Here is a 21,042-nt window from a genome sequence, read left to right on the forward strand (position 1 = left end):
GCTGAGACGTTCTTTGAAACCAACTGTCAAGCTGTTGTCTGTGCAGGCAGCATACAAAGAGTTCATCCCAAACCTGCACTTTATTTTTTTTGAAGCGCTTGAATGGATATGTGGCTCGGCTGTTGTTATCGCGCCTGCTCGTGATATGTTTGAGACAACGTGCCGACATTTATCTTCCGAACGGCATCGTCAGAACCACGGTGGGTACTGTGATTACTTGCGTTATGTGTATATACAATATGTGCACGACATAATCACACCGAAGACTCGGTTTTGAGATACTTAAATTGTTATTCCTCTGTCGAATTACATTGTTTCATGTCACTTAATGGGTATTAGGAAATATAAAACCAAAAAAGCATAAACATTTAAACTCCTTAGCAGCTAAAACTCCCACCCACACTCCTCTATCACGCCCAACAGATCCTGCCTTAATTGAATTATTACGCCCACTTGTAAACTGGTTTGTTGAATTTATGGTTTCAACCTTTATGGTACGCATAGACGCTTTTAGTGATTCATTTTGGCTTTTCTGCAAAAATAAAGAAATAAATAATAACACAGTTTTGCAGTTCAAAAAGATCTAATGTGCATTCATGATGTAAACAATGCAAAGAAATGGTAATGTGATCTTTGGTAAGATAATCACAAGAAGCAACTATTTGACAAAAGGAACTGTTTACCATCACATAAATATCTAAAGAGTCTTGTCACTAATCATGAAACATGGCCTCATTATTTCAGCTTGATGAGCTGCCACACCTGACAGAAATATGACACGAATAACAAAAACAAAAGATTCGTGTTGAGCGGGCTGATCAGCTCGCTCCCTCGGTGCCCAGACAGAAGACTTGCTTCATGGGCTACACAGTAGCTGCACCGTGGGGGGAAAATGCGAGTTCAAAGAAGTTGTCGTCTCGCTAACTGGAATAAAGTGTTGAGACGTTCACAAAACATCCAGTTTTATGCGTGCTTTATCTCCGAGTTTAGCTGATGAAATGAAACCGCCACACGTTTTGTTTTGCCTGCGGTGAGGAGGCAAAAGGTGAAACAAAGAAACTGGGAAAAAAAGGCTCGTCGCAGGATGTGCTTTCAATCTCTGTCATGGTCACGAATCAAAATTCCCCAAGTTTTACGAAACACGCCACCCCACCAGCCTTCATTTGTTCTTATTTATTCTGTTTGTAGTTATGCAACTCTGAAAACTAAAAGCTAAGGGCTTACGACAGAGTAACTGAAACCAAATTGTCATAAATTTCCGTCGCTTACAAGATGATGGATTACATTCATCAGCGCGAGGCCTCTAATCTAATCTGGAGCCGCGCTCATCAAACTCCTCTCAGAGGAGGTGTGCTGATCTGGGATCACTAAATGTGTCCTTGTTTTTCTTCCATTTTTGGCATGATCTAAAGCTAAAACTGATGTTAGATCAGCGTGGGTACTTTGGAAATAATAGTCCTGATCTCATTTGTGCTCTGATGAAAGAGCTATAAAAGACAGTATCGTTGAAACATCTCAACGTGACATCCAGAATTTTTTATTGTAGAAGCAAAATGAGAATTCAGATAGATAGATAGATTGATAGATGGATAGATGGATGTAATTCAACCTATTTGCTTATTTCCCCAGAGTACTGTTAATTGTAATAAATGTGTTATCCACTGTGGTTACGTGTCTATGAAATGACTCCACTCCGATTTGCAGTGTCAGGAGAGCTCTGCTATTAGGACACTTTTTGGCTTTCCCTCTCCCTGCTCACACATAATGACACACTTGAGTTGTTAAGCCCGCCGTTCTGCGTAGACCGGGGCCACACAGCCCTCATACCAAATGACACTGGAACATGAACTGTGCTGTAGTGTATTTCTTTTCTTGAGCCTGCCAGTACATTTGTTTTCATTAGGTGGGATTGGTCAGCAGTCTAGGCCCTTGTGTCCAGTAATGGAGCGTACGATTGCGGGCCCATTATAGACTCGCGGCGAAATAAATGATATATTGATCTTAAATATTCCACACTCTTGTGTCTCTCCGAACAGCTGCTACTGCCAACACAGAAATCTCGCTACGGGTCTTCTTCGGGGAATATTCAATGTACTTCATGCATCTCACTCATTGGGTGTAACGCTATAAAATGTGATTCATACCGGCGTTCTCCACATAACATTTCTTAAGTTATTAAGACCTTGAACAATACAGCGACCGACTCGGTAAGGCAATCACGGCTAATGTAAAGCTGTAATGAAAACAAACTATACGCAGAGGTGCAACACTGAGCATTAATGAAATTACAGAGCTGGAACTCAGTACACTTCTCTCTGTGCTGTGCAATGAAACAGAACAGGACAGGAAAGCAACTGATGCATGCAAGTCACAGTCACAATTACTATTTCATTAAGGAGCTGCTACCATTGGCAGGCGTTCTCTGGCATTGTTGTGAGGAGGCTGGCACGGCACCGGAAGGCGGGGTGGAGGGGGGTGACGGTTTGGGGGCGGTGGCGTTGGGGGGATCTGAGGAGAAAGGAGGTGGGGGGAGCGGTGGGTGGGGAGGAAACATGCTTTAATTTGGGTCATCTCCCAGTCTGCACGGGGTCGGGTGACAGAGCCTCCCCTGCACCCAATCTGAAAACACATATGTTATACTGGGTATCCACCTGAATTAATTGCCCTAATTATTCCTGATACAGGAAGGAAGGGGAGCTAAAGACAGAAAAACATTTTTTAAAACAGTATGGCGTGTTAGTCGTGGCACGCATCCATTTAGGGGGATGGAGGCTACCTGTCAAGATGACAGGTTAACCCTTAATTGCTTTAAAAGGCTTTATGCTGGAGAATGGAGTGCGGTTGTCGGGGGGGGGGAAGAGGGGGGAGGTCATCTTTGTTACCACAGACACATACACGCACACACTGAAGCAGACAGGCGCCACGAGTCAAGATGTTGGTTCGGATGCCGCAGCAGTGCAGTAAACTGCTGCTCGTGTGTCTCTCATGGCAACTTTTCATAGCCAGCCAAAAGAAGAAACTAATCAGCGGGACCGAAAAGTCAAACAAAACAAACGCGCTTCGAACTTTTGTTGTTGTTGTGGCACATTTGACTGATAAAAAAAAACCCAAATCCTTTAAGAAATGGTCACAACGGTAGCTGTTTGAGGCCAAAGGGATTCAGGGGGTTTTAGTATATGAATGTACTGCGTATGAAAACATGTCTAACCCCACTAATATTTGTTGTTGTGGTAACAACTGCTCCCAGAACGCGAGGACAGAGAAAACAAAAGGGTAAACACGGAGCAAGTCGCGGCACAAAAGCAGGAATTACGCTTCATTACCGTTTATTTCCAAATTGCCTTCAGTTAGCCTGACCACTTCAACCATCACAAAACCCCGGCTGATGCTGGCTAATTTTTGCAGGTGTTATACTGCACTTTATTCATCTCACTTTATGTGTTACTGGTTATGTTAATAGGATTTCAACTCAATTTATTCAAGTGCTGATCAATGGCATGCAATCTCTGCACCTCATGCATTATGTATTTTAATGGAACTCACTTGCTTTATAGCTGAATGGCTAAAGGTTAACAGTCCCAATAGGTGGGACTCCCTGAAGACTAATCTGAACTTCAAACACAGCTTTTTTTTTTTCTCTCCTCACCTCGCAAGGCAAAAGCGCACAACAACAGAAAAGTTGTTTTTATCACCACTTCTTATGGCTCATTGGGAGAAAGAAAGCGATTTATTACCCCACATCCTTTGCTCATATTAATGCGACTATAAATGCCCATAGACATTTTACTCTCCGTAGGAAGTGAGGCAGAAAAAAGGAGGAGTTAGAGGTTGGGGAATTAGCAAGAAGGGTACTGGTGCAAGGGAGGGAGGAGGGAGGAAACAGGGAGGGAGGAATGTGTAGGTGGGGTAGAAGTGAAATGAGATGAGGGGAGGGAGTGGAATAGCAAAACGTGGGATAGAATCTCAAACCAACAACAGGGATAGATATGTCAGGGCTCCCATAATTATGCTACTTTAAGTGGCATTTTGATATCTGAAAGGAAAGTCATTTCGCCAGTGAGATCTTAAGCCTCTCTCTCTGCAGTTTAATATGGAAAACATCCAGGCGTCTCTGAGGGCCCTCGTCTCTCTCCACTGCCACTCCCTGCTCAATAAAACTGGCATGCTATTCCCAAGATGAGAGTCCCACTGGACGACACGAGGACTGTGAGGTAAAAACCCCTCCAGTCCCTACTAAATCTAGAAGTGGAAGACAGAAGGTGCTAGAGACATATCCTGTGAGGGTCACTTGGCAGTTTTCACCTTATTGTATTCTCAGTCATCAAGATTTGCCTGTGGCTTTCGGAAAATGATGTTGAGCCGCCCATGAGATGACTTTTATATTTCTATGGAAACCGTACATTTCAAAGTGGCATTTTTGTCACCTTGGCAAGGAGGAGCTACACGGAGATTTCAATTATGCAGAGCAGCGTAATGGAGAGATGTAAAGATTTGATCAGTGGTTATTAAGAAGCAATCGAGTGATGAAATGATGATGGAAAGATGATGAAATGACAGAATGAAGAAAAAACAACCTCGATGAAATCTGCTGTTTTCAGGGCTCAACGTGGACAAGTGCTGCGGTGAGCCTCACAGCTGGCCTGCTTGAATATGGATTGCACTGCTGGGACGTTTTACACTATTGCTAGGTAAACAAGCATGAATGCATGAATCAATTTAGAGCAAGTTAATGAGATCGAATCTGACTTGTGCAATCAAAATTTGGCAGCATTAGCCGCCATTATCATTCTGTCATTGTTTTAGTTTCACATGGATGAAAGTGGATTAATGGCAAGATGTACGATTGCTTAGGGAATGGGGGTATTTGGTGAGGCGAGTGGAGGCTTAAAGCTGTCAGAAAATCACTTAGTCGACAAAAGATTCCAGTCAGAAACATGACGTATGACCTGTAAAGAAGCACTTGCCTTCAACACAGCCTGAACAGGGGCCAGCCGTTTTAACTGGCGCCATCAGTCTCCTTCAGGTAATGCAATTAGATGCCACTAGTATCTTGGGATGCTCTTCAAACTGCAAATGCACTTTTGCTAAATAGCACACGCTGTAATAACTAGTGACAGCACTCAAGGAGCCAGATTGAAAAAGCTTTTGCATGTGATTGGTTCAAGTAATTGCACATACAGAATGCTCCCACTGATAGAATTCATGAACTGAAAACAGATGTTATCCAAATCTACGCCGGCTTGTTTGCTTTGTTGCCAGGCAACGCAGCTCACCTTGGTTTAACACGTGTATGGTAAATTTGTAAGACAGGCTCGGGCAGTCCGAGGGCGCAATTACACCTCTGTGGTCTGTTTGTTGGAGTCATGCCTATGGAACGAGTCACCAGGTTCGCTACGCAGACCACAGACAAACTAATACACTCACGACTTGGTGGTCGCAATTTGGCTCGAGCCTGAAGCTGCAATTAGGGAACCGTTCCATCTAAACAGGGAATCAGGTATCCTGGAACCTATTTTTCTACCAGTGCAAGCGGTGTTTCCCACACATATGTTACACAAGTATATTTGGCGACCCATTTTAGCGTTTTATAGCCTACTTTAACTTTTTTTCTTTTTATTACTTATGCTTTCTACGAACTTTGTAAGTGTCACCTGGTTGTTGCGTTGCTGTTCGCAGCACATTGGTTTCCACCGACTACATAATCAACGCCACGCTTACTCCACAGACGGCTCACCTGCTGTTATGACATCGGAATCGCATCGTACACAGCCATTGTACGGGAGACATTGTCAAGCACGCAGATTAAAAAACAAAAGAAATAAAGAACTAAAAGAAAACATTAAGAGAAATCAAGCTTTCCTGGTTTATGCTTTCTCATTCATGTTTAGAATGCAAACCGCCTACAGCAGCTCCCGAGTAGCTCGAGGGGAAGCTCTGGGGCTGTCAGACCATCGATGGCAATGCTCCCGCTATCTTGTACCAGTCAAAGTCGCCCACACGGGAGATGAAGACAGCCACCGTACTTAAACACACACAAAAACACCACGCGTACATACAAATGCACACGATGTGCATCACGGAGATGCCTTAGGGCTACAGACGTGAGTAGTGCATCATCAAAAGTTCATTGAATCACTGTAATCTTTGGCTAAATCTCTTCACTTGACGGATTAACTGGAATATCAAAGAACACAATGCAATATAACTAAACACGGCTGATCAGGAGCTGCGATAGTGGCTATGTATCCCGAGAAAGAGAGAGATAGAGAGGCTGAGAGGGAGGGAATAGGATCTGCTTCTTGCTCCCACTATTCCCCTCAAGGCAACGTCAGGATAAATCTTCTAAGGGATTATCCCAGCTACACAATGTTCTCTGTTCTGCCCATTGTATGCCTCTTTAAGCACAATTGATAAATTAGTTATTTATATTGTGGATGGATGAAAGTCAAACACTGGATTTTCCTTTGATTCGTCTGGTTTGGGAAGCATTACGAACAACGGGCTGCGTGTGTTCCCTCCCTGCCAGATTCCACTGAGAACATTCATGAATCTGTATAAGATTACACATCCGAGTGGGGAAACTTTAGCAAGCCGGAAATTTGGCTTTTCTTTATTACCTAATTGTACCTCGCAGATATGGTTTTCGAGTAAACCTTAGCCGTTTCCAAGCTAAAGAAAGGGCATCGAGCCAGGAGGAGCTTAGACAATACCATGCAGTCAGAACGCTCCGCTACCCTAATTTCAGATCGCCTGCCAGCTCAATAGGGGCCCGAATCAGTCTTAAATGAGTTTCACATGGGATCAGATATCTCTGTGGGAAACCCTCTGCTTTTAATTTAAGGTAAACTAATAGCTTCATTTATTTGTAATTAGAAAAAAAAATTAAATAATAATGTCCTGCTTTTAAACTGTATCATGCTATCCACTTTCTACTGGCAGCTCACTCTTCAATAGTTCATGAATTTTAATTCATCTCGGTGGTTAGGCCAATCCCCCAGTTGTATGAAGCGACAGAGAGTTTTAGTCAAATTGAATTACCCTTTCTGTGTTTCACTGGTCTCACCCCCTACCGTCCTCATTTCCCTCATTCTCCTCCTCCTCCCTTGCTTTTCTCTTTCCTTTCATTTTACCCTTCCTCTGCTTCCTTATTTTACCCACCCCTTACAACTTCCTTATTTTCTTCAGAGACTGCCTCTAGACAGCAGTAAGTTGTATGTCTGTGTTTTAACTCTGGTTGCCCCTAGCACATGTAAATGACTTTGGTACTTGATGTTTGAAGAGAAAAGATGAAGAAAAAAATCCCTAAGTGCAAAATCAAACAGATAAGAGGCAGGAATTTTCACTTTGCTGGGGAATGTGTGTCTTGACATGCACTGCCTTTTATGTTTTCCTTTCAAAGTAGTCAAGGACAGTTAGTTTTGGAGGTATTCTAATCCTGAATGTTAAGGATTCATTTATGGGTTTCCATTTCTGTGACATAAAGTCTTTCTCATGAGCAATCTTATAGAAGGAGAAAAGACGTTGCTATAACTTCCACACTTCAACCAACCGGATGTGTACAGGTTGGCCCTCGTGTTATCACCCACCCCCATATGTGTGGCCCTGCACTCTGGAAATAGTCCACAGAGTGACTGTACATACATAAGCAACCAGCCACGGTCGCATAATAAAAAAAAAAAAACTTGCTAGAGAGGAAATATCTCACATGCCAGGAAGTTGGTTGCTCAGTGCGTTTGGGGCTATACAACCACATGACCCGCATTACACCAAGTCATTCAAATGACCTCTGAGGTGTTATCTCCAAAAGGCAAACATGGCAGCAATATCGCCCCCTCCTCCTTGCCAAGGATGCCAGAAAATATCTGACTTTGCAAAGATGCGGTCTCGCTGCATCTGCAAATTCACATTTTCAAGGTCAAATGTTGCATCGAGAATATGGGAGATAATGGTGTTACAATAAATTATGGGAATGCATCCCTTGCACAGTTCCGGATGAATAAATCGATGGTTGAACGGTCCTCGGTGATAAAAGTAGGGACAAGCTAGCATGTAGCAGAGATTTAGAAAAAAGCAGCCCGAACACAAGGGAAAAGATTTGTTAGGAGTTGAGGTTAAAGGTACAGTGAGAAAAGGATTAACATTTAGAGTATGGAATCTAAAGGGTTCAGAGGTTAGAGTCTGTCTTGTGATCCCTCATAAGAGTCTGTTCTTAACTTTCTGTGTGGAGCACCTTGTCCTTCTCTGACCTGGATCATCAGCAGTAAACCCATTAGAAAGAGAACACCAGATGACAAATACCCCAGGATCATGCTGAGTATTCATCTGCCACATTTGTCTGTGTGACAAAGCATTTCCTGCTGGCAGGGAGGGTCATCTTACAGGGCTACCATGCATGTGGCCGATGGATGTGTACAGTACATAACTCAAAATCAACTCTCTTGATCTCATTCACGGTGTCCATCATCTGTTAGGACGGAGAGAACGACCACGCTCGGACACATCCATCCACAGAGTCCCACAGAGGCTTAATTGACATTGTCTGGAGGGAGACACTGGCCTCTATTTCTTCCCAGCGTGCGTCTAAGCCCTTAGACAAGCGACTGTACATTGACAAGTGGATAAAACTCCATAACTTAACCGGAGAGACTGGACACCCCTGGCAATCTCTTTGTTGTGTCTAAAAATAGTGGCTCCCAACAGACTCTCTTGGAAAAAAAGCAGAGGCACACTTCATTATTTCATTATACCCCCCCACCCCTCTCTGATTTACATGCACACCAGAGGAAGAGTCATTTTTATCCGAGCGTCATGGCAGTGGCGAGGAGCTGTGTACTGATCCCCAACAGAATGGCAAGACGCGAAAACAAGCCAGAGATTCCACTCAGTGCATCAAACCCTCGGGAGGCAAGACATGATCTCATGTTATCCATGTTTCCCCCGAAGCATTAAGGCATGTATGCATCATGTCAATGAGACCTGGAAACTGGGAAACTCAGCCTTATCGCTCACCGTGTTAAATAATGTATCAAGGAGCTGAATGTGTTTAATTTGAGACGAATCCAGGATTCAGTGTTGCGTCATCTTTTCTGATGCACTCAGTGTCATTCACTCAGTGCTTTATTTTCCCTATATGTTATGCATACTAGAGTACTTAGATGCATTTGCATATCCCCAAAGAAACTATGAATAATTCTTTACTCATCTTTTCGCATTGACTCACTGACAGTGCTCTACATTACTTCGCACTTCCACTGATAGTTGCCATTGAACTATTTATGACCTCAGCGACTCTCCCTTTGTGCAGTCAGCACCCATAGCGAGCACAGAGCAATATTGGACACATGAGTAGCGGCATGCTGTGCACCATTCATCGATTACATGATTTCAGGCCAACCGAGGCGTAAAAATATGAGTCTTGTGGCTCATATTTGCAAGAGCCGGTTGCACCCAGAGAATAGCGTGTAGGAAGAAATACACTTTTTTTTCTGCACAAACGCAATTTGTGGTGTTGAAACTACCAGAAAATTTAAAGACCTTATGTCATGTAAGGAGGGGACAACATGTTTTCTTGCACCTCCCACGGAATGTAAGGCGCTGAAAAAAGGGCCTGCTCTCACAGGTGTATTTAATCATCCCGACACTCTTCCCAAACACGTTATCAATGACCAATGTTTGCATTGAGGAGGAATCCCACAAAAGACTCCCAGAGGATTTGCAGACATCGGTCGATTGCGAGTCACCGAGGGGGTCAAACAAATGTGGTGCGCCTGGGTGACCTTAATCACTTCCAGGTTCATCCAGGCTCGGATTTCACTTGTGTGCCTTATTTCAGGTCACTGCCTCAAAGTCAAAGTAGGGCACAGTCATTATCTGAGGGAGCATAACACAATCATCCACACAATACAATAAGGTCGGCACAATTCACTGAAGTGCTGTCCATTACCGCTGGGCTTGAACACATGTGCTCCATCACGAGCAGCGCCTGTCTATAAGTGTGGAGCATAGGTAATATATGTAGCGAATTTGTCCGTAATACATGTGCAATTCTCCTGGATGCTTGGCTCTATCTCTTTTGCCCGAAAAAAGAGAATGTAACCCCAATCATGGCAAAACACAGGCAGGGGAAAAAATGGTTTGGAGAGAACATAGTGGAAATGCGAGAGAATGGGCTCTTAAAAATAAGTGAGAAAGAAGAAAAAAAAGAAAAGTAGGTGATTACGGGCAGATGGGATTGAGGTATTCTGATCCTCTGAAATATTTTAATCACATTGGATTGGCTACATTCTCTTTTTGTGGAGAGGCACACCTAAAACCAAAATGACTGTGAAAAGCGGTCAGATTCTTGTCTCATTGGTTTTAGCTTGTAAAAATTGGTGGAGAAACTGCAATGCCCTATCGGGAGAGACTGCAAATGAAGTCAGTTCGTTTTAAAAAAAAAAGTTACTCTTAAAACCGAGACATAACTGCAAAGGGGTGTAAAAAAAGAAGGTGAGGGGGGAGCACCAAGGGGTGGTGAAAAGCACCAATTTCCCTCAAAATTCATGGCGCAGCGTGATGTGAAGCCATATCACTTCATAATGACTGTGTGACCAGTCAAGCAACAAAGACCTCTGCAACAAAAAACTGTCAAAATGACATGTAATAATCTGTCTGACTGATCTTGGGAATGAGTTGCTGCTCTTTTTGAAGACTGCATGCACATAAATTCTTTATGACCATCAGTGAATATCACACGCATTATTTAAGAAGCCTCTTCAAAATATCCCTGATTCTATTATCCTTTCATGTTTTCAGCCCGAGCTATACTTTAACTTTATTGAGGAATATGATCCAGGGCTATATAACTATATTTTACACTGCACCCTGCTGTATATTAAAAGCATCTCGTTATTCAGGTAAAGGTGTTAAGATATGCAGAGCTGCTCCGGATGGAGAAAAGTGATTAGTTGAAACTTTGCTAATGGCTTCAAGATGTTTCTGTGCAAGCTGTCAAACCGTGTCCTAATGTTGGTACAGGTATGGATCGGGCCATCACAACGAGCTGCAAAGTGTGTGTTACCACTAATTGGCATTAGCTTTTTGTGGTTCACCATCTATTATTCTCTGCTAGCGGCGCTGTGCATACCTCTTTGGTGACATGCAACCAGTTTTCACACACATCCAAAGCTCGTGACATGCCGTGTATTTGTAATATGAAGAAGCACTCACATAGCCCGGCTCTGATGACACGAAAAAATGAAATTACTGCATTAATCATCGCAAGTACGACACAAAGATATCAAGCTGCGAATGTAGTTCCAATTATAACGTAAAAACGTCCGTGGCTCTCATACAAACTGCTTCAAATGCAATCAGATATCCACATTTCCCTCAAATGCTCGTTGCGGAGTATTTTTCAAGCATTCACTTTGAACCCTCTCGCTTGTCACTGGATGAAGTGGGAGCACAGAGAGGAAAAATCAGCATGTTATTGTGTATGTGTGGATTAACTTTGCACTGTGTACATGTCTGAGCAGGATGCATTTGGGGCCTCTGCCTGTCTTCTGGGTTACTGCCCCAGATTGAGCTTGACAGCTATGCACAATATCCTGTTACAGATCACAACTGCACAGACAGAGAAAGAAGCAAAAAGCATCAAATGCTTTGTTTAAGGAGCCCTCCCGTACGTGCAAAACCTTTCCACACTCATCCTACTTATGTCATGCGAAGCTCTAATTAGTTAATGGGCTGATCTCATTAGAGGAATGCTTTTGATGCAGGTGTCCAGTCCGGGTTGAGGAGATTGCCAGAGGCATAAGGTCAGAGAGGTGGGCTTAGGAAACCAACATAAACGACTTAATGGCTTATATCTAGTCATGCTTACACACTGTATGGAATCAGAAGTATTCCACTGTCGCATTAATAAAAATCTTGTAGTTGTCGCAGTGACATTTCACGCAGTTGACTTGTAAGTAAGAGCTGTCTCGACGTCTATTGTGATTTCCATTGCGACTGAAAGCAGAGGAAATGTTTCTTCCTTTTCTTCTGCTTTAAACATAGAAGAGAATGGGCTTGCCTCAGTCTGCAGTCAGAAGAGGTCAGCACACTCACTGTTCAGCCCTGAAGTGTTACATTTACCCTGGAGAAGATTTCCGGGTTCGTAGTGTGTGTGTGTCATCGAACTGAGGAACAGGCAGCTTCAAAAAACAAGCACTTATGGAGATATCACTCACGGGATGGCTTCTCACGGCTGGATACGGTGTGTCCACCGCGCCGGAGCGGGGGGTGTTTGAAATGCAGCGATTAGCGCAGTGTCCAGTTAATTTTAACAGGGTTTGCAATGGGACTAATCAGGAATTAAGAGTCGGCATCTACTTTAAACCGCCTTCTTTACGCATTCGTGGGGGGATACCGTCAGGATGGAAAAAGGCAATTGTCTGCGGTTTCCCGATTATCCCCGGCAAAAGCCTATAATCTGTCTGAAAGTACTTAAAGAGTCAAGCAGCAAAATAAACAACATTGATTATCATCCCACTGTTCTTTTTTTTTTTTTTTTTTTTCCGAAGTGGACCATGCAGAGAGGGAGGGGGGGGGTTGGAGGCTAAGGTTGCGCCTTCCCCCATCAGCGCCATCTGCTTGGGCAAATGTTAAGGCAGGCTAAATACCCCCTGAGTCTTCTGTTCAAACCAGATTATCAGCTATTCTAAGAAGGCGGACCAGCATCTTATCATCTCCCAATCTCTTTTACAAAAGCAAATCAAGAATTCTGAACGAGGATTACCAGGATTAGGGAGGACACAGACATGGCCCTCCTTGGACAATGTCTTAAGTTGTTGCCTTTCAGTCTGGCTACCTTCAGCTTGCAAACATGCAACGGCTGCATCCTGTTGTGACATTGTCCTTCACCCCGCTTAGTGCTCTCGAGCTAAAACATCACTTCGAGGAAGGGGTCGCTTTTGTGATGTATGGAATGCGGTTAACACTTTGCCAAACAAACCATCTAATATAGCACCGCGCTGTTCAAATGCATTTATTTCCGACTGCTGAGAGCTGAACTCATTTGGTTACAGAGCTCAGTTACACTCCCTCTGCAAAGACCCTCTGCTTTACACAACATTGACAGCATCACAGAGTGTTGAACAATGACCCACAGTGGGACATGGCTAGGTTTGAAAACTGCATTTATTAGCCCCAACAGCATGATAGATTGCTGGACAGGTTTTCCACTGTATGCTTCAAAGCGGATAAAACGAGGAACAAAATTTCAATGCAAACAACCTCTATGTGGCTGTAGTTTAGCTGCAAATGTCCACAGAATGCAGATGCACCGGTGACCTGGTGGCTAAAACGACGAATAAATGTTGCCTTCTCTTTACTGTATTTGTTTTTGTGTTCAGGCAGGGATTAGTGTTAAATCTACATGGGCAGGACTAAGGTTGTAACCTTGTGATTACTTCAAAGAGGGGTGGGGTGGGGAGGGGAATGGGGAGAGTGGGTGTCTCTTAAAGAATCATGTAACGCTCACTTATCCCCATGTTACAACCGGAGTAAAATACATATACAGCAAAACAATCAAGCACTGATAAAGCCACGCCAAAGCGCCAGCAACTACATCTCCGAAACCTTTGCGTGGGTATCAACCGTGAGGGCATTTTTAATCCTACACGGTACAATCACGGTGGATTTCTCTACCTGTGTTATTCGAGGGCAGACGAAGACACGCAAACTGTCTTGCAGGCACGCCATCAACCCTTATGCTCCCTGCACACTATCAGCAGCTACTGTTTTAGATCACACTTTTAACAAGGAACAAACAATTGTACAAGCAATCGATGTTCCTCAGATCCCCGCTCCACAGTCACACCTCGTTTAATCAACAGAATTGTTTTCAATGAAAACAATCTCCGGGCTGTGGAGCTACTCAGTGTCTCAGAAAGAACCACTCGGCGGGCTTCCACACTGATTTGATTGTTGCACACACAAAGGTAGCTAGACCACCGCAGCTATGGGGATGATTGAATTATTCAGTTTGGCAGAGATTTGGCAGCAATTGTGTGGAGTGTTGCCTTGAGTGGAGTGCAACAGAAAGACAGCATCTTCTTGTTTCCTGCACCACTGCACAGCACATGCATAAATAGCCCCTGCTTAGACAGTCAGTCAGCATCGCTTCAGGAAAACTTCACATCATAGCCCTAACATGCTCGCTGCTTGGCTAATTGACCCACACCTCCCCACGGACAATAAATGATAAATACAAGGCATTTATAGTGCTGATATTTGAACATTTCAATGAGAGGCATGGTTTTTTAGAGGTAGTACAAAATCCCAAAATACAAGTGACATCTCTGAGGCAGCTTAATATAACTGATGTAAACACTAAAATCATACATGTGTTAGAATTTCTCGTTTGAATTGAATATTTGAATTGTTTTCACATGTGAACTAACACGTTAACATGTGAAGAGAAAATAATTGCACGTGTGAACTATATTTATGTTATATGATATTATGTTTTTTACACAAAAGACTGAAAATATCCTCACTGAAATTGACAGTTTTCCCATTTGAATTAAACACCTTCATTAGAGCTTTTTTGGACACGTGGAAACAAAACATGGCACACGTAATCACCTGACATTTGCTTCCTCACATGTGAATTCCACATTGTCACATGGGATTAGCTTTTTTCACTTTTCTAAAATTTCAACATGCGAAAATAAATTGACGCCACATGTGCACTGGACATTTTCACAAGTGATTAGCTTTGCACAAATAAGACATTTCCTCAATAAAATGTACAGTTTTCACATTTGAATTACACACGTTCAGATGAGATTGGCTTTTTTTGGACGTGTGGATTAGAATTTCCACATGTGGAAACAAAACATGGCAAAGGAAATCACATGAAATTGGCCATTCGAAGCAAAGTTTTAACATGCAAAAACACATGTGACTTAAAGTTTAACGTGACAATAATTTAATGCCATATGTTAACTGAACATTTTCACAAGTGATTGTTTTTTTAACATATGAATGACAATTTCCACACCAGAAAATGCACATTTTCAGATATGAATTACATACATTCATACGTGATTGGCTTTTCTCACATGTGGAACAAGTTCTGGTTGAGGTAATAACAAAATCCATGCAGGCTTTCAATCACTGTTCTCCTTCCATACAATTATTGAGAAAACTCACAAATTGCCCCTGCTGCATTAAGTCATCTGAGTGATGACTCAGTGCAAATCTCTTTTAAAAATCTTGCTGAGGCAGCCACTACTGTGGCTTTTGTTTTAAACAATCTGTAATCTTGAATTGTCATTCTATACTGCTGCAGCGGATGACTGTGATCTCAGCGGAAAGTGAGTGAGTGACTTGTAAAATCAATGTAATGTGAACAGAATATGGGTTTTGCCATCTTGATAGCTCCGTCGCAATGTTATCTGCATGAATAACGAACATGTTCTGGTTTTATTTTACATTTATCAGAAGGGAAGAATTGATATTAGGGTACTGAGGTACTGAGGTACTGATTGCACTGATTGCATTGTCAAGGTTGTGGAAAGTCACCGGGCAGGGCATGTGTGCTTTATTCAGAATGGCAAACTTTATATGTGGTTTCTGATTCATCTTCATTTCATTTTCATAACTGGTAATAAACATGTGCTTGATTGCAGAACATCTAAAAGGTTTTTTATTACTGGAAACTGCTGCATAAATGAAGTTTTACTGAAGAAGCCTCATAGCCATGCTGTGGATGGTAAAGTAAAGAAAGCGGAACAAAGAAGAGGATGAAGTTAATGAAGTCAATACGGATAGCCACACCACCACAGCACAATGCATTGCTGCATGTGTGTGCACACTCCCGTGTGTGTGTGTGTGTGTGTGTGTGTGTGTGTTGTATTTGTCGCTCCATCCGCAGACATATCATTGCATTAAATGTAATCAAATGTACTACATTCAGCCGGCTTCCTGGCCTGTTAGATGTAATTGAATACTGCTTCTTCATAAATCATGAATCAATATGTCAGCAAAGAAACTCGGGAAACACTTCCCTCAGTGACATACTGTAATACAACCGCTGGGACAACCTTTAAAAGACATTTTATAGATGATAAAAATCACTGGGAATACACTCAATGTGAGCTGACCGAGATCACAATGCTGAGTGCCGTAACAACTGCACATCTCTGTGGGGACAGAGAGCAACGACAGAGTCGTCCAAAGACACATCAAAGACAATTTCTGTTATAAACCAGACCAGTAACTCCTGTTTCCACTAAGTCTTCTTCCTCCCCCCCTCCCCCCATCTCTTCATTCTCACCTTTGACTTTGCACTCGGAAGCAGAGGGAAAATCCATTTATCGCCTACACTATCTCCATGCACAAATGTTAAGACTCATTAATGCTGTGGCTTTGTTGGAGATTGTTTTTTTTATTTATTTATTTGTGGCTCATTTGAAATCATTTCATTACCTAATTATGCGTAACAGGAAATATCAAATCATAATTTATCTAGCTCAAAGAGATACAACTACCTTATGATCTACCCGAGCTCTGTTTTTTTTTTTTTTTGAAAGTTAGAACGAGACATTTAGCAGGTTTACATTCATCTATTAATAGAAAGCTGACATTTCTGCACTCTCTATATGCGGATGTTCTACTTGAGTGTGCACCATTTTCTCAAATCACAGAGGACACTTTCCCCGAGGGAACTGATTAGCTCTTCTTCAGTTTTAAAATATGAAGCAACTTTGATAAGCAATTAAACATTTTCTGTTGTCTCGACGCTGGCTTTGTTTTATGCCTTTCAAGTCTGTATTTTTGGATCAAATCCGCATAAACACCGCATAACACAATGTTAGAGCGGCGGTTATTGTACCCTCTAGCATCAATCTCCCTCTCAGATGTGTAAAAGCCTGTGTTTGTGCACTACTGTACATCATAATAGCAGGGTTATCATTATCAAATCATCATTATCAGCTCTCATGGAAGAGAAACGGAAAAAAATAAAAAAGTTGTGTTGTTCCAAATAAAGCCTCTGCTCTGCTGTTTTCTGTCTGTGCACTTCAAAGGATGTGCTCCCACCGAATTTCCATAACTTTTTATCTGTAATCTGTTCCTAATGAGCGATGTATATCTAAACCATTTCTTCACTCCTTCCTCCTAGTAAAGTGCTATAGTGTTGCAAAAAAATGGAGAAGAAAGGAGGAACGGGCAGTTTTTCTGTGGCTGAAATGAGCCAATTAATGGTGTCCACACCAACACAGCCACACATACTCGTACAGGGCACAGCCTGTTTGACATCCACTGTATGCTGCTGGCTGTATATGAGAAAAACAAATGATTGTTCTACAACATGTGCTTTGCCTCATTGTTTTTTAGTCTTTACTGTTCTCTCGAAGCAGATACAGTGGAGTGTGCAGAAAACTGTGATGCAGAAACTAATATTGAATGCTCAAAAAACAATGAATAAGAAGAGTCGTCAAAATATGCAATACAATGCAAAAGACTTTAATAAATTTCAGAAGCGCACACATACATAAACAAAACATTTACAGTTTTCTCCACACTGGCAAATCAAAGTCAATTACAAAGATCATGTAAGGTGCATATTGTACTTCACATTGAATAAAAGTGAGGTTGTCTGTCTCCCTTACAAGGACAAAAAGCCCTCCCCATGTATGAGTATTTTTTTTTCTTTTCCCCAAAGATCAGGCAAATCTAATCATTACACAGTGCTAGGATGCTATGTATACTTCATACTGTGGCTCCTACGCAGTAGTGAATACATTTGATACCATAATTACATGAATATACCTCCTTCGATAATAACAACCTGCCTCGCAGAGAGGCAACACACATAAAATTAAAAGCGTTAAAATAGACATAGTCGGTAGAACCGTGACATATCGAGACTGGACCTAAAATCACAAAAGGCTTCCGGTCCTTGCAATAATTTCATTAAACTATATATAGTCTCTCACAAGAGGGGAGAACAGCCTCTGGTCCAGTCCATCTGCACATTTCCAAATGAATACACAGGCTATGTCCATTTTAATGACTCTAATTCTATGGTTATATGTATGTACTGTAGGCCTTACCTATCAAAGCAGTCTTTAGCTTACCAATTAACAGGACTATTGAACAACAATGCTGCTAACCCATCAAGCCAGTAACTGGTGTATACTGTAGAAATTATTCTAGTCAGGACAAACTGTACCATTATGATTCTAAATGTGTAGAAACAGTAGAAGCAAAATGATGCTCTGAACAAAATGCCTAGGAAGTCGTAAGTGCACCGTAGTGGATTTTTCTGTCAAATGTTAACTTATTGCTGTTTTCAAACTGAAGCCTGGATTACCTTTTCATTTTGGTGTTTTATGTTCTTCTTGTCAGAAAATTTATTTTGTCAGTGTGAGTAAGTGCACAAAGTCAAGCCATTTTTTGCTTTAAGCCCACCAACTCATATTAAAGACTGCCTGAGGATTATTGTTCTTTTTTTTTTCTTTTTTTTTTTTTTTTACTTCATCATCTGGTGTCATTTTAATGTGGATCTCATAGGTTAAATCACTTCCGAATTGGAAGCAACACACAAAAGGTTAGGCTTAGTGCTCTTCAAATCTGCCCTACATAAACAGCTTTTGATTATAACCCCAGCAGTTAGTCCCCTGTGATTGTGGCTTAGCTTGACGTATTAAACTTGTCCTACCATTCCTCCCAGTGTAATAACAGCATGGCGATCAGTAGCACGCTTGTAAAGCTCTACGAAATGCGGGTCGTATTGTGGGGCCATGCGTGCCACACTCTTCGCTAACAAATGCTATCAGTGGCATCAAAAGTGGGACGGAAAAGTTGACAGAAAAAGGTACACTGTGATGTGGGCTCAATACTAATGTAAGCCTACAGGTTGTAGACCTTGCAGCATAAATACATTATAAGTCATTAGTTCCATGAGCAAGCCCACAAAGAGCAAATGATACAAAAATCAGAAAGTAAGAAAATAAAATGGCCCCCAGGCAGTTTTGAAAACAAGGCAAAGAAATTGAATCAATAAATATAAACACCATCAACTCTGTGATAGATATACATACATACATATAAACATACTTTACAGATCTACTGACTGTATTTGACACCTATTTTACAGAGTGGGTGCTGGAGTGGGACATTTTTCGAGGCGGGTTCAGGGCATACAGTATCATCCTCACTGACACAGGTACAGTAAGTTATAGCATAGGACTCAATAAAGCATTTCAAACTTCCAACAGGTTCACAGGAGGAGCTTTGTCAAGATTCAGGCAGGCAACATGAAGCGTCTCTCTTTTTCTGAGATTTTTTTTTTTTCCTCCCCCCTCCAAGTTCATCTTTTTCTCTCGATTGTATGAAGAGGTGGGGTTTGAGGCTGTAGAGACAATAAAGTACTTGTTTCACCTCTTCAGTTCTCACCTTCCTTCTTTCCTCCCTCTGCCCTCTCTCTCTCTCTTTTCTCTCTTTTTCTCGCTTTAGGTAGTGGGAGCTAGAGATTGATTTTAATCCTGTGGGAGCGAGCTGTACCTGTGCCACAGAGTGTGCCATAGTGTGGTGGTTTCAGAGCCGTCTCCTGAAATATAGAGAGACAGACAGATATAGGGAGATTGTAGTTACAATATCATCGAGCTCTGAGCAGCCTAAGCTGTAGCCTTATCAGTGCGAGGCTACACCCAACACTGAATAAAAAATCTCTGAAGAGAGAGTAGAAGATAAAAAAAAAAAGCATTCTTCAAGGCACGGCTGGCAATCAAGTCATTATCTTGTCAGGTTTCCTTGAAGAATGCTACAAGTGTCACAAGCTTGTGCATTTTTCCTGTACTTATCAGAGCATGCAATCTTATCCAATTATCACTCCCAATTTGTCTTTTTGTCTCCCACCACACTAGTGCAGCACTCTTCATTTCCCCTCAAAAAGCCATTTGGATCAATTTAGGCCCACTCTTTCTTTCGGACCCTTGCCAGTGGGTCATCTGATATGTACAGAATATGACATTTTGCTGTCCCTAGAAAGGTTAGCAACACATCTGCCAATATCTGAATCAGGAGGAATCTGGCCCGGTAGTGCTTACATTAGCAAGGCACAGTGATTACAGATGCAATGACTCAACAGAAATAAAAACAAAACAGAAAAGAACAATGATAATAAAATAAAATGAAATAAAGCCACAATCAGTCGCTCAGATTTAATACTGCCATCAGATTTGATTAATGAGACTACTTAGCCTTTTAAAATCACGGCTTCTACCCCTGGCTATGCACCCACTGCTAGTCAGCACAAGCGCTTTGTCATCAGACCATAGGTGGCTCGTGTAGACGGTCCGTATCGTTACCCACACAAATAAATGGCGATATGCAAAATGTTTTTTCACTGCTGCCCTCGTTATCCAATGCATTTATAATATTATCTTTTTGTAAAGATAATACCATGAATTGCATTATAAATAAGGCATAAGAACAGCACTTATTGTCTAAGGGATGTTTAATCAAACTGTAATGCATGCGATACTACAGAAACACTTGAAGCAGCTTCTCCTATATTGAGTCACAGGAGGTTATTTTCGTTGAGGAGTGACCCTACAAGCTGCACAGGCCAAGAATTATGTGCCAAACAAAAGAATGTATTAGCCTTTTTTTATTCCCTGCATATTCATGGTGATGTCTGAGATCACTCAGGCAGGGTGGTACTCATTTGATCTGCCTCCGCTAAAGCACATGCTCTCACAAGAGTTCCTCATCACTGGAGGCAGATTGACCTCTAATAACACGGGGTAGGGGTTAAAAGAAAATGATGAGATGCGTAAAAAACTGAGAAGAGGAGGGAGGGGAGGAAGTGCCTGCAAATATGGCTCTCGCTGTATAATGAAGCCATATGGTGGCACAAATCTGTAGTCTCTGAAGTATTTTTTACAAGCTTTGCTCTTTATCAGCTACATCTGTAAAGTCCCTGAAAACATTTCAGTGACCTTAAACCATAATCATCTCCTCCCGCGTCCCCTCTCCATTGTTATTCCATGGGTGGGCATTTTG

At 42.0% G+C, this 21,042-nt stretch overlaps 1 protein-coding gene across 3 annotated transcripts in view; it reads right to left on the reverse strand.

Annotated features, from left to right (window-relative positions):
- The window catches only part of pcdh11 (protocadherin 11), a 137,579-nt gene that overhangs the window by 97,142 nt on the left and 19,395 nt on the right, over positions 1–21,042 (reverse strand). Inside the window, exon 4 of one of the 3 annotated variants that reach the window (XM_084352436.1) lies at positions 17,481–19,585. The exons of the other annotated variants lie outside the window; for them this stretch is intronic. Within the exon in view, the coding sequence (XP_084208562.1) occupies positions 19,502–19,585 (84 nt within the window). The 3' untranslated portion in view covers positions 17,481–19,501. Of the gene's footprint in view, positions 1–17,480; positions 19,586–21,042 lie in introns of those variants that run through there. 3 annotated transcript variants of the gene reach the window in all.

The sequence above is a fragment of the Pagrus pagrus genome, assembly GCF_965226575.1.
Source record: "Pagrus pagrus genome assembly, chromosome: 5".
In the NCBI taxonomy this organism is placed as follows: domain Eukaryota; kingdom Metazoa; phylum Chordata; class Actinopteri; order Spariformes; family Sparidae; genus Pagrus; species Pagrus pagrus.